Below are 13,038 nucleotides of genomic sequence, written 5' to 3' on the forward strand. Positions count from 1 at the left end.
ATTAGGACGAGACGAATCTTTTAATCTTAATTAGTCAACGATCGGACATTAATTGCCAAATAACAACAAAATTGCTACAGTACCAAAATCCAAATTTTTCACAACTAAACACCCCCTCATTTGCAATTCTCCTGTCGCAACCTGTCCATGATGGGCTGCTGCAACTGTAACTTCCGTAAGACTCCCCCTTTACAGATTGACATTTACCTCTGGCCGCCTAATAATGCTTTATTTTTGAAAAAAACAAAGATGTGCCAGACTGCCAGTGTCTAGAATTTGATGATCAAATTTGTGGGTTGCTGAACGCAGCAGTTGTGCTGCTGTTTATGATCATCTAGAATTTTTCACAGCTCGAGATATCAACGTTGCATTTACTAGGTTGCATTTACTAGGTCCGTACCCGTGCATTGCTACGGGAGAAACAAACCATATCTATGAAGATTAATTTTCATCATATAAAATATCTGTGATGACATATGGCTTACACCTTGTCTTAAACATTCAAGCTCCACAAGCATATTCCAAAATCCAAAGTACGCACAAATCGGTGCAACTCCATCAGTATTTCCTCTTGCTCTCTACTTTTGCCCCTGCGCGTTTGGCCTGCTTCCGTTACCCAATTTGGCGAGGGAGGCTTTCTTCGGTGCCACGTTGGCGTTGCTGGCGATAGCCTCCTCCTATCTGCCACCTCCTGACGCCAACATCTCCATTGTCACCTCCACCTCGTCCTATCTTGGCACAATAGGTCCTGTGCAAGGAAGGGAGCATCAGTAAAAGGAATTGCAAGTGGAATTGGATCGCATACAGGGAGAACAGATAACAATAAGAACATTCATCATACCTGCAATGCATCGTCGTGAGCGACTCAAGCTCAGCATGTCAAGATTATGCAACATTGCTCCAAAAAATTGTAAGTGCGCATCATACACCTCAGAACAGGACGTGGAGGAACTTATGAGCACCCAAGAGTGCAGACATTCGAAGATCATGTTATCTACACGATCTGGAACCCAGGCTGTAGAACGCTAATGAAATCTCCATCGTTTTTCTAATGGACCTCGAGAATGCAGTTTGTTGATGGTGCAGATGCAAAGGACAACACATAATAAAGCCATAGAAAGCTAATACTTTGTGAATGGCAGCTATGTACCGTCATAGTCAAACAGTTCATGCCATACTACATTCATCTGAGGCATGTCATAAAACATGTCATAGGAGTCACCGTCAAACTGAGTTAGCATGCATCCACTTGCTCACGCAGTTTGTTAGTCACATTTTTCTCAAACGATTTATTGCTAGATATGAAGTAAACAGGACTTTTTTTAAGAGTGAATGCTCAAGGCATCAGGTAACTGGCACTGGATTGCTTAAGAATTTTAAACAAAGGGACCTCGATACTGCTAATATACAATTATGCATTTCAAATCATACACGGAAAGGAGAACAAGCATATTTTGTTGTATATTGTCTTTTAGTATTTTTGCTTCACCTCCAAGGCTCCAAGACAACTTTATTGTTGAAAAGCACAAAACATAAAAAGAAAGAAGCCAAGACAATCTTCAGGAGAAGGAAACTTTAGACAAGTGCATCCAGGAAAAAAAAAACACTTACGATATGGATATTTTCTGGGTGGTTCAAGGACTCATTCGATGCGGTAGCAGCCTGTGACTCCGGATCTTTGTGATGCTTTTCAGTTACTAGAACATTTGGCGCGCGATGCGCGCCCTACCCTACCATTTGAACAATCAAATACAAATAACCATAATGTAATAAACAGTGACAAACTATATACATGGTATAAGATAAATTCAATACAAAACCACCACATCCGGCAGCAAGTACATCATCAACATGTTAACGATTGACTCAGCCTCCTATCCAAGGCCACAAACATTGAGTCAGATCGAACTTGTGTGAGATGTCCTCTTGATCACCCATCTGCATCAAACATTAATCAACATATAATTAGCAATTTAGCATCTGAAGATCAATAATTCTATAGAATGGAACTGCAGGTTTAAACCTATGTGCTACTTAAATTCTATAAAAGTGGTAATGCACCAAAAAGATGTAAAAAATAAATCATGGGATGCTTGTCCTTAAGGCAATTAATGGCACCATATTACTAAATAATCACCAATTTATTTGCATAGGTCAGTCAGTAAAAATAGTCTCGTTGCCTTCTCTAGTGAAAAAAAAGAAGTAAAAATAGTCCCCATTTATTACAAATTACATCTACATAGAGCAAATCTTGGCTAGATCGGTTAGCTATGTATGTACCTCAGTACTCACAGTCTCCTATGCTGCCAGCACGGGTGGAGATGTACACCAATCCAAGATATCAAAGTGACGAACCCGAAGCACATACTTGAACATAAACTATTTATACACGGCAATATGGTCCAAAAATATCATTAAGATTAGATAGTGCATTTATGAATGTGTTTGCTTATTTGTAACAAGGACAGATTTACGAAGGTTTTGTAACATATCTTACATATGAGAGTGATCTCGTATATATAAACAGCAGTGGCAAATTTTCACAGATTACACAAAAAGATTTTGAGATCTGTTTCATTAGAAAATAAATAAATCCACACTGCATTATTTTAGATCCTATGCTGTAGGTAGAACAAACCTATGCAGTTCTCCCGAGTAAGCTAATCAAAAAATACCGGAAGGACTGCTGAATGCACATAACCATTTTAGTAGAAAGGCATGGCACCTGCTCTGGTCTCATCGGCATCTCACCTGCTCTGGTGTAAAAACAAGTGTCAAAGAACCTGAATGAATCGTCCACTGTAATCATGAGAAAATAATTATTATAGCACGATAACAATCATGAGAAACCTTCACTCTTGATCACCAAAAAAAGTTCTATAGCATGAACAAAATATTAGATTTCTCCATTTGCTGACGCATTATCAATTTATACTTCAAGAGCATTTGGTCAGGCAAGTGTCGCGGGAAAAGATGGCAGAAAAACAACAACATGCTGGTTCATACTTGATCTAACAAATATCGCACTGGGTTTCTTCCCTTTCCAAATTAAATCGTATTTCCACCATCAGATCTAACACCTTGGAGGAAAAGAAGAAGCAGGCTTGAGTAGATCTGTGACGACAAAGATATGAAACCCGAATCCTAGAAACAGAAGGGAGAGGAGGATGGATTGGGAGCAAAGGAGATTGGGAGGATGAGGATGTTCACCAAAGGACTGCAACGCAAGCTGCTGTTGCGGTGCCAGCGGCCGTCGACCGCCCCATACGGCCATCCCGCGCGCGTCTGGCCCCTCGCCTCCTTGCGGCGGCAACACCCAGAGGCCGACGCCAGCCACGGCGAAGCGGGCCGCTCAGCAGCCCGGGGAGCACACGCCGGTGTAGAGGCGCTGTCGCCGACCACCTCATCCGGCTCGCGCCTAGAGAGGACCGACGCCAGCCACGGCGAAGCGGGGCCCCACCGCTCAGCTGCACAGGGTGCCGCACGTCGGTGTACAGGCGCAGGCGCCGCTGCCGCCGGCCCCATCGCGCGCGCTGCTTGGGCGCGGCCCTCGCCAGAATCCAAGGAAGGGCAACCCATCAACCGCCCTGCCGTCCTCTCCTGCTCGCTGGCTCCATGTGCACCCGCACAACCCACTGACAAGCGGGCCAACCGCAGGACGCGGCCCCACTGGTCAGCTTATGGGGTGCCGCAGGGCGGGTCAGCAGCTGCCGCCCACCCCAGACCCCACCCGCGCGAGCCCACCCCACCCCTGGACAGCAGAGCACCAAGCAGTCACCTAGCTACTGAACCTGGGCCGTTTGGTTTGAAGTAGCACGAGTAGTACAAAAATTTTGACCAATAATTAGGGGTACTAAATAAAGACAATTTACAAAACTAACTCCACAACCCTGCGCTACTTCGCGAGACGAACCTAATGAGGCCTCTGACCGCGCGTTTGGAGGATGATTACTATAGCATCACTGTAGTCAATCATCGATTAATTACTGTCATTAGATTCGTTGTGAAAAGTTACACCCATCCGTGAAAAGGTTTTGCAAATAAACTTCGTTTAGTACTCTATGCATGTGAGATTCTTTTCTCGGAAATTATGTGTGATAGTTGTGATAGAGAAACCAAACAGAGCCCTGATAGCGGGCCATGGCTGGCAACATGACCCACCGTTCAGCAACGTGGAGGTAAGAGCGCTGGATGCGGGCGCTGGACGAAAGACACCCACCGCCGCTGCCGTGCACGCGCTGAGCGACATGCGTCCCATTCCGCGCGTGGGATGCGGGGAGCACAGCGCAGAGCAGTAGATTTTAACCATTCCGATTTGATCTGAACTGTGCACAGGGACCAGTGATACAGAAACATTGTCCAATTTTGGCAAAGCATTACGTCCAGCCGTCTCTAAAGGAATTCTATCCAAGGGTATCTAAAACAAAAACAAAATCTGTTCACTGGTAAACGATTCTGGGATGAAATATCATTAGTATACAATCAGCCTACCTACTGACTTCAGCATTTGCTTTGCTTTAGTGGAATTCATGCCTGTCAAGAAGCCAGACAATGAAAAGTAACAGCCTAAATTTGCAACGCCAGACACCATTTTTGCAGATCCCAGATATGAATGCAAGAAAACACCTGCTGGGAGAGGTCCAATTTACCTGAAATCAAAATGTTAACACAACAAAGCATGTTTGTTAATAATGCAGCAAGCTGTTACATGGCATCTCACCAAGGCAAATAAGATAAGCAGGACTACAACAGCACTGTTTTTTTTTGTTTTTTTTGTAACAGAATCGCCATGTCCCTCATACAAATCGGTGAGTGCCATATAATTATGTGAACAACGCAATTTAAGAATTTCGAACCAGACATAAATTATAATAATAAAGTATAAATAGCATGTCTTACTTCAGGATTTCCAGAAGATCACCAAATGCCCGCACACAATGAACAGAAACAGGTCTCTCCAATTCCTTAGCAAGTTCAAGTTGTCGCCGGAACACCAACCTGTGGTAAGATTGCTTTGCCGTTGTTATGGACTTATGACATAAAACTTTAATAGGGTACATTTGTGTACAAACAACTAAAAGAACGGCAATAATAGCTGAAATAACAATAATCACCATATGATTTAACCTCCTGACAAAACTCATACGCATACAACAAGAACTGCAGGATCAAATGAAACATCAACGCCAACTGAGAGTGCTTTTTGCTTCCAAAGTGATTGGCTGTCAACACAAAGACACCAGGAAAGTAAACCATAGGGTTGGGATTATGCCCAATGCTTGCATTCCCACCAGCAAATTCATGCAAGTATTGGAGTTCAAGCTGTTAAGGCAAACAAAAATAGAAGTATTTTAACTGGCCACCATGTTGGATAAAATCAGTTTAGACAATGACAATTGATTTGGTCCTTAGAATTCTAGAAACATACCTTCCCTGATCTCTGGTCTGGAACAAAAACAACTGTCAACTTCTTATTCTTTTTTTTTACCATGGTCAACTTCTTCTTAATCTGGGTTTGAATCTCGCCAAATATGGACTCATTTTTCCTTGTTCCTGCGGCTATGATTGCCTGTATGCAAAATCAAGATCATCACCGCAGAGCAAAAAACTACAAGTGCTATATGAAGATGCACTGATCCAACACTGTATTCTGGTGCTACATTCATCTACTTGGTAAACATTCATCTACTTGGTAAACAATCCCTAACTCACAAGCAATTACTAAAGGTTTGTTGCATTCATCTACCTGGGATCTGTTCAGGAGCAAGAAATCTCTACTAATAAATACTACCGAAGGAGGCCCACTTTCAGCAGGAAACCAGAAATCCTATGCATGAATAACCAAGAGCCTTCATTGGTTGTCCGATCAGGAGTAGGAATTCACAAGAAGATAATCACCTGGTCCCAACTCAAGTCGGAGGGCACGCAGCTGCAGACGATGGCGTGGTGAGGGCGGGCCGTAGGAGGAGCCGAGGGTGTCGTGACTGCGCCACGGATCCGGATGGATGCAGAGGGCATGGCACCGCAGGAGTTCAGTCCTCCAGGACCTAGGGCGAGCAGGAGACCTGAAAAGGTTTAGTGATGCGTGGGCGTTCGGGATCGGCCAGCGAGAGGGTGGGTGTCAGCATCCGTGCTAGGACGTCGTTGTGGTGGGCGCCGTCGTGGTCGCAGCGCAGGAGTCCTCCCGCGGGTCGCGACTCGGCAGTGCGGTGGAGGAGGGGGCGCGAGGGTCGCGACGGAGGGGGGGGGGGCGCAGGTCGCAGCGAAGGAGCGACGGCGCAGGAGTCCCTCCCACGGGTCGCAACCCGGCGGCGCGGCGGAGGAGGATGGCGCGGGTCGGCGGAGGAGGGGGAGGGCGCGGGTCTCGGTGGCGACGATGGCGGGGGGAGGGCAGCGGCAGCAATGATAGGGAGAGAGGGCGACGATGCGAGTGGGGGAGAGTGAGGGTGCCGCGGGTTGGGCCTCGGCCGCCGGAGGCGAGAAGCGCGCGGGGGGAGGCGAGAGCGAGAAAATTGCAAAAATAGGACTCGAAACAATACAACAATACGCTTCGCAAATTTACCATTCCAAACATCGCCGTCGTAAAAACAGGACTCCAAACATGAGCCACTTGATTATACTACCATTTGGGGTATTTTTCATCATTTCTTTTTCTTTTCCATGTATTTGGAGTATGAAATATCTCTTTTGCCCTTATGCATGCATTGCGTATCTATTCTGTACTCCCATAGTTCCGATCCCATTTGCTGCGCTCGTGAGTCCTAACCTAGGGCCCCACCGCCGGACGCCGCTCTCCTAGCCACGCCGGACGCCGCTCTCCTAGCCATGGCTGAGGGCGGCGCTGCCCTGCCCGCGCCCACGCCCACCGTGGCCGAGGGCGGCGGCAGAGTGGCCGCGCCCGCCATTGCCGAGGGCGGTGCTGCGCTGCCCGCGCTCGCCGTGGCCGAGGGCGGCGGCATACTGTCCATACCCGCCATGGCCGAGGGCGGCGCTGCTCTGCCCACGCCCGCAATGGCCGAAGGCGCCAGCTCCCTGGCCGCGCATGAGAAGTCGACACTTGCGAGGTTGACAGGGCTGCCGTTATTATTGTGCCCAGAACTTTTTTACGCATTTTACTGTCTAGAATATTTTTTACATAAAAATAACATATATGCAAAATTGTTTCATCGCTACCTAGCTAGCAGCGGTGGCCAGGCCGGCTGCACGCCCGCGGCAGCGACAACAGCCTGCCTGCCAGGGGCGGCTGCGGTCATCCTGGCGGCCCGCTGCACGCCCCTGGCAGCGGCAGCAGCCTGCCTGCCAGCCAGCCAGCCAGGGGCGGCGGCCTGCTGCACGCCCACAGCAGCGGCAGCAGCCTGCCAGCCAGCTAGAGGCGGCGGCGCTCATCCCGGCGACCTGCTGCACGCCCACGGCAGTGGCGGCAAAAGCCAGCCTGCCTGCCAGTGGTGATGACGGGCCAACCAGGGCAGTAGCAGTGCTGCTAGGTAGGGGCGGTGGCAGTGCTTGCCCCGGCGATGGCGGTGGTGGCCAGTGGCGAATCCAGAAATTCTTAAAGGGGAGGCTGATTTCTTCTTTCCTCTCTTCTTCCTCTCCTTCTTCCTCATCTTTTCTTCTCTAAAATGAAGGGGGGGCTAAGGGGGGCTCCATGGTGTTTTCGGGTCTAGACCCACTGCTGCTTCCGCCACTGGTGGTGGCGACTACCCGTGAAAGCTCGGCTTCTAAATTCATGCACAAGTGAGGAAGGGTAACAAGGTCATTTCACCCTCCCAAATACATGAAAGGAAAAAAGAAAAGAGGAAAAATATCTCAAATGGCAATATAATCAAGTGCTTAACGTTTAGAGTCCCGTTTTTACGAAGTCGATGTTTGGAATGGCAAATTTGCAAAGCGCATTGTTTCGAGTCCCATTTTTGCAATTTTCTCGGCGAGAGCGGTGCGGAGAGGATGCAAGAGCGGCAGCAGCGAGCGCGAGAGGGAGATGAGTTTTTTTTATGTATGCGGTAGTGGGCGGCGGGGAGGCAGAGCACGCGGAGGCGGGCGAGGCCACGGTCGCAGGGTGTGGATATAGTTTTCCATTAGGCCCGAGGCCCGTGGGCTGGTCCGAAGCACGATTTTTTGGCCCGACACGAGCATGGCCCGGCACGAGATTAAACAGGCCCGGGCCGGCCCAGCACGGGACTCGGGCCGTGCCTGGGCCGCTCCTACAGTATGTGGGCTGGCCCGGCCCGGCACGTATAGTTCCCGGCCTGACATGGCACGTGGGCCGGCCCGAAGCACGACGGCCTGCTAAGGCCCAGGGGCCCGAAAGCGGACCTGTATATAACGGGCGCCGCTGACCCCCTAGACCCTAGCCCCCGCCCCGCCCCTCATTTGCTTGCTCACCTCTCAGCTCTCGCCTCGCCTCTCTCGCCTCGCCTCTCTCGCCTTGCCGTCCTCCGCCCGAAACCCTAACCTCCTGCCCCCCTCGCCGGCGTAGATCCGTCATGCCCCTCGTCTATCCGGCCTCTCCTCGTGTAGATCCAGTGTCCTTCTTCCCTCTCCTCCCCCCTCTGCTCGCCGGATGTAGTTCCCCGGCACGGGTACAGCCCCGGAACGAAGGTCCTCGACGGCCGTCGCCGCCTCTGCTCGCCTTTCGCGTGGCCCCTCGAGGCGCAGATCGGCCAGATCCGCCGCCGGGAAGGCCTGATCTGCTCGCCGTCTCGCTGGATCTACCTCCTCTACTCCTCTGCTCACCTCCCGCGCCATCAGATCCGACGCCGGCAGTCCTTCTTTTGCTGGATTTGGTCGTTGGTGAATGAGATTCAGGAAGGGGAAGGTGGGGAAGGTCGAGCAGCGGCGAGCCGGTGACGGCGGCACTCGAGCCCAGCCGCCCAGGTCTGTGGTCTCCTCTCCTCTGCTCTGCTGCTGGCGGGCTCCTCGACTCCTCTGGTCATCGTCAGATCTGCTCCTCAACTACCTTGTTTTGTTGCTTCTCGACCTTCTTCGCCTTCCTCTTCCCCAATCTCCCTCTTCCTCCCCTTGTCTCCGGTGAGGTCGACGCCGGCATCTCCGGTGCTCCGGCCAAAGGTAATTGCTCTTGCTCGGCCCTAGTTTAGTAGTTTTGTTGTTCTTTTTCTTGTTGCATGATGCATTACTGACTTGCCTTGTTCTCTGTTTTACTGCTTTACTTGTGCAGGCCGTTGAGGGACCGGAGGCCGGTGATGGCCGACGGCGACGACCCTACGTCCTACAACTATGAGTTGCGGGCGATGGGTCTTCGTGGAGATTATGAGGAGGATCTGGCTGCGGATGCAGAGGAGTTACTTGGCAGCAATGCTGCCATCGACCTCGATGTAGACGACCAGGCACTTCCTCAGGGGCAAGCTGGACATCCGGCTGGGTCTGAGAGCGTGAGCACAGTCGCGGCTAGTGGCAGTGCTACTTCGAGGAAGAGGAGGTCGTCCACCTCCAAGGTTTGGAATGACTTCGACGAGATGTACGAGGTAATCGGTGGTAAGGAAGTTCGAATTGGTGCTAGATGTAAGCATTGCAAGAAAAATTTTAGTGGTAGATCGACCCATGGTACTGGCCACTTGAGTAGGCACATTCCTATATGCTCTGTTTTGAAAGGTAGAACTGCTATGGCCCAATCCCAGCTTAAGTTTAATCCTGATGGCTCTGTGCATACTTGGGAGTACAAACCTGATGTTGCTCGCACCCAGTTGTGTAGGCTAATTGCACGTCTTGACCTACCTTTATGCTTTGGTGAATCTGATGCTTTTGAAGAGTACATAACCACTGCTTATAATCCTAGATTTGCTAAGGTCTCTAGGCAAACAACCACTAGAGATTTTGCTAAGTACTTTAATGATCGTCGTGCTCAACTTGTTGAATGTTTGAAATCTGTATCCCCTATTACTCTTAGTTCTGATATCTGGTCTGGCAATGCTAAGGAGGATTATCTTAGTGTGGTTGCTCACTCTGTCAATGTTGATTGGCAATTAGAGAAGAGGATCATAGGTCTCAGGTTGATTGATGTGTCTCATAATGCAGAGAATATTGCTGAGCGTATTACTTCTGTTCTTGCTGATTTTGGATTAACTGATAAAGTATTCTCTGTTACATTGGATAATGCTGCTGCTAACACTAGAGCTATTAATCAACTTAATCATATCCTGTCTGGTTATGTTGGTAGCTTGTTCCTGCATTAGAGATGTGCTTGCCATATCATCAATCTTATTGTTAAGGCTGGTCTTGATGTGTTTAGGCATATGCTGTCTGCATTTAGAACTGCTATATCATTTCTAAATTCATCTAACCAACGCATTATTGCATATAAATCATATTGTATTGCTATTAATACAAGACCTTGCAAGTTTGGGTTGGACATGGATGTGAGATGGAATTCCACTTATCTCATGTTAAAACATCTCTTGCCCCATAAGAACTCATTCTCTGTTTTCATCAGTACTAATCATCCTTTGATTGATGGCCAACCACTCTTGACAGAACATCACTAGAATGCTACTGAAAAAATATTTGAATTCCTTGAACAGTTTAATGATTCCACTGTTGTTCTGTCTGGTGTTTATTATCCCACATCTCCATTAATATTGCATCATATTTTTGAGATAGCTGGTCATCTGGATAATTATGAAAATGATAGAGATTTAAGAAATGTTGTTGTTCCCATGAAAGATAAGTTTTTACAATATTGGTGTGACATACCTATGCTTTATGCCTTTGCATTTATATTGGATCCTAGGGCTAAGATGAAAGGTTTTAGCAATGTTCTTAGACTATTGTCACATCTTAATGGTAATGATTACTCCTGCTACTTAATTGAGGTAAGGGCTGAATTATCAGTTATCTTTGCTAAGTATGATGTTAAGTTTGGCGGTGTAAGGATGCAGAGGGCTGCACAACCAGGCCCTATAGGTAAGAAAAGGACTGCTTGGGGTAAGATCTTTGCAAGTGATAATGCTGGTTCTAATTCTGGTACTGCTGCTGGTCTTGGTGCTGGGCTTGGTGGTTCTTCCTCTTTGCATAGGAGATCATCTGCTAGTGCTTTGCTGCATGCTGCTACTTCTGGTGCCTCTCTAGCTGCTGCTTCTGAACTTTCTGCATACCCGGATAGTGATACTGTTAGCCAGTATGATGATGACTTCAACATTTTAAATTGGTGGCATGAGCATAAACTAACCTATCCTGTTCTTTCTATCCTAGTTAGAGATGTTATGATTGTGCCTGTTTCTACAATATCATCAGAATCTGCTTTTAGCACAACTGGCAGGATCATCAAGGAGTGGCGGCGGCGCTTAGGCCCTGAGATGGTGGAGATGCTGGCTCTGGTGAAGGATTGGGAGCTAGGAGATGCAAGACTTCAGCATGCAGTGGAAGATCAAGAACTTGAAGATTCTTTTCAGAACTTGTATCTTGATGAAGAATCTATGTAGTGTGCTCTGTGGTGTTGTGGTGGTGTGAACTTGAACTGAAACTGTTGTAATCGAACATTTTAGAGCTGGCTGTACTCTTTTCCTTTGTAGGGTTTTGTTCTCATGAGGTGTGAGATTTTAACTACAAAGGTTTTTAATGAGGCACCAAATAAAACAGCTCAAGTTAATTATTCTGTTAATGTGTCTGTGTCTGTTTGAATGTGTGAAATTTTAATTTCTCTTTGTGAAATTTGAATTACTGGTGAATATTTGGGCTAGTGGAGACCTGGAGTGGTGGGAAGGATGACGGGCCCGAGCCGGCACGGCACGCTAGGCCCGTTTAGGTAATCGGGCCAACCCGGCACGCGAAACAGGCCTACGGGCCATGCCCGTGCCTGTGCCCAGGCACGTGGGCCGGCCCAGCCCGGCACGACTAAATAAACGGGCCTGGCGTGCCAGGCCTAATCGTGTCGGGCCGGGCCGTGCCGGGCCGAGCGGCCCGGATGGCCAACTATAGGTGTGGACGATTCCTTCCAGTCTTTTTAGTAGTAGAGATAGCAGAGACTTGTGCATTCTTGGCCGTCCAAACCTCAGCCCTTGGTTGCCTGACGCACTCTGTCCTTTTTTACTGAATCATGGAACCCTGGATTCATGCTCCATTTGCCCACGGAAAGATTCCAAGAATTCCAAAAAAAAATGGAGATGGGGACTAGATTTTCTCAGAACTGTGCACAGTTCAGTTTCTAATTCCATTTTAGGCCACTAGCAAGTCACCAAAAGATTCTCTAGTATTCAAGTCCATTGCAAGCTCGGTGACAAAGGAATAAGGACGGATGTCTGCAAGGCTACAAGTAATCGGCAGTTCTGAACTTCTGATGGTGCCAACAGGCTACCAGATAACACCGAATTCTTACTGATTACTAATCAGTTATAATCTCTGCAAGAAAGAATTTGCTGGGAATACACAAGCTAAGATGTTGTCTCCTCTTTTGGTTCTCTGAATCGTTTGGCTTCAGATTATTATTCCTGGACTCGCTGATATCTTCCGACGCGGCTGCAGCTTCACCGACCAACGCGCCGCCGCCACCAAGACGCCGTTCGTTGCGCTGCACAGCACCAGATAGCTCCATTCCATGGCAGCCGCTGCGGCGGTCCGCCTTTCGCTCTCGTGATTGGGTTCGGGGCTTACGGGAAGGAGAAAGGAAAGCTCAATCTTGAGGGTTGCGGATTCGGTCTCGAGCGGCGAGGTTGGACCTGGAGGCGGGCACGGGTGACCGCCGAAGCCGCCATGGCCGGCCATGGGCGAGGTCGTCACCGCGGATGTTTTTATAAAAAATTGTTGCCAAATTTTACAAAATATTTCTATATAAACCCCTAAAACGGATTGCGATTAATAGTCGCCATCCGAATTTTTACAAAACACCCCCTAAATCTGACATTTATTTCCCAATATAGTCCTTCATTCCGGCTGCTATCTCTGACCTCCGTGCCCTCTTCCCCCTTGCGCTCCTTGTGCGCCGCCGCCTCCTCCGGCGTGGCACCTGGATGGATCCGCGGAGGCAGCGGAGGCCGAGCTCAAGAAGACGGCGCTCTACCACTTCCATGTCGTCAACGGCGGTGCCAT

At 48.6% G+C, this 13,038-nt stretch overlaps 1 protein-coding gene and 2 long non-coding RNA genes across 6 annotated transcripts; all 3 read right to left on the reverse strand.

The window, feature by feature from the left end:
• Positions 1-431: 431 nt before the first annotated feature.
• LOC120711267 lies at positions 432-1,697 on the reverse strand. Its single transcript, XR_005690225.1, has 2 exons — positions 842-1,697; positions 432-748 (listed from the first exon to the last, which is right to left on the reverse strand). It is a non-coding gene; the product is annotated as an uncharacterized LOC120711267 (long non-coding RNA).
• A 58-nt stretch (positions 1,698-1,755) lies between these two features.
• Positions 1,756-3,720, reverse strand: LOC120711266. Its single transcript, XR_005690224.1, has 2 exons — positions 2,281-3,720; positions 1,756-1,938 (listed from the first exon to the last, which is right to left on the reverse strand). It is a non-coding gene; the product is annotated as an uncharacterized LOC120711266 (long non-coding RNA).
• A 606-nt stretch (positions 3,721-4,326) lies between these two features.
• On the reverse strand, positions 4,327-6,500 carry LOC120711264 (mitochondrial outer membrane protein porin 3-like). Of its 4 annotated transcripts, none has more exons than XR_005690223.1 (5): positions 5,899-6,500; positions 5,429-5,569; positions 5,128-5,222; positions 4,900-4,998; positions 4,327-4,649 (listed from the first exon to the last, which is right to left on the reverse strand). XR_005690223.1 is itself a non-coding variant. In XM_039996734.1 (5 exons), the coding sequence occupies exons 1-4, from the start codon at positions 6,016-6,018 to the stop codon at positions 4,975-4,977; spliced, it is 480 nt and encodes a 159-aa protein (XP_039852668.1). In that variant the 5' UTR covers positions 6,019-6,500; the 3' UTR covers positions 4,327-4,649; positions 4,900-4,974. The 4 variants fall into 4 exon arrangements, 2 of the variants coding, with proteins under 2 accessions (XP_039852668.1, XP_039852667.1); XR_005690222.1 differs by having other exon boundaries at positions 5,115-5,222; XM_039996734.1 differs by having other exon boundaries at positions 5,128-5,322.
• Between the last annotated feature and the right edge of the window lie 6,538 nt (positions 6,501-13,038).

Source organism: Panicum virgatum, chromosome 6K (assembly GCF_016808335.1).
Source record: "Panicum virgatum strain AP13 chromosome 6K, P.virgatum_v5, whole genome shotgun sequence".
Taxonomy (NCBI): domain Eukaryota; kingdom Viridiplantae; phylum Streptophyta; class Magnoliopsida; order Poales; family Poaceae; genus Panicum; species Panicum virgatum.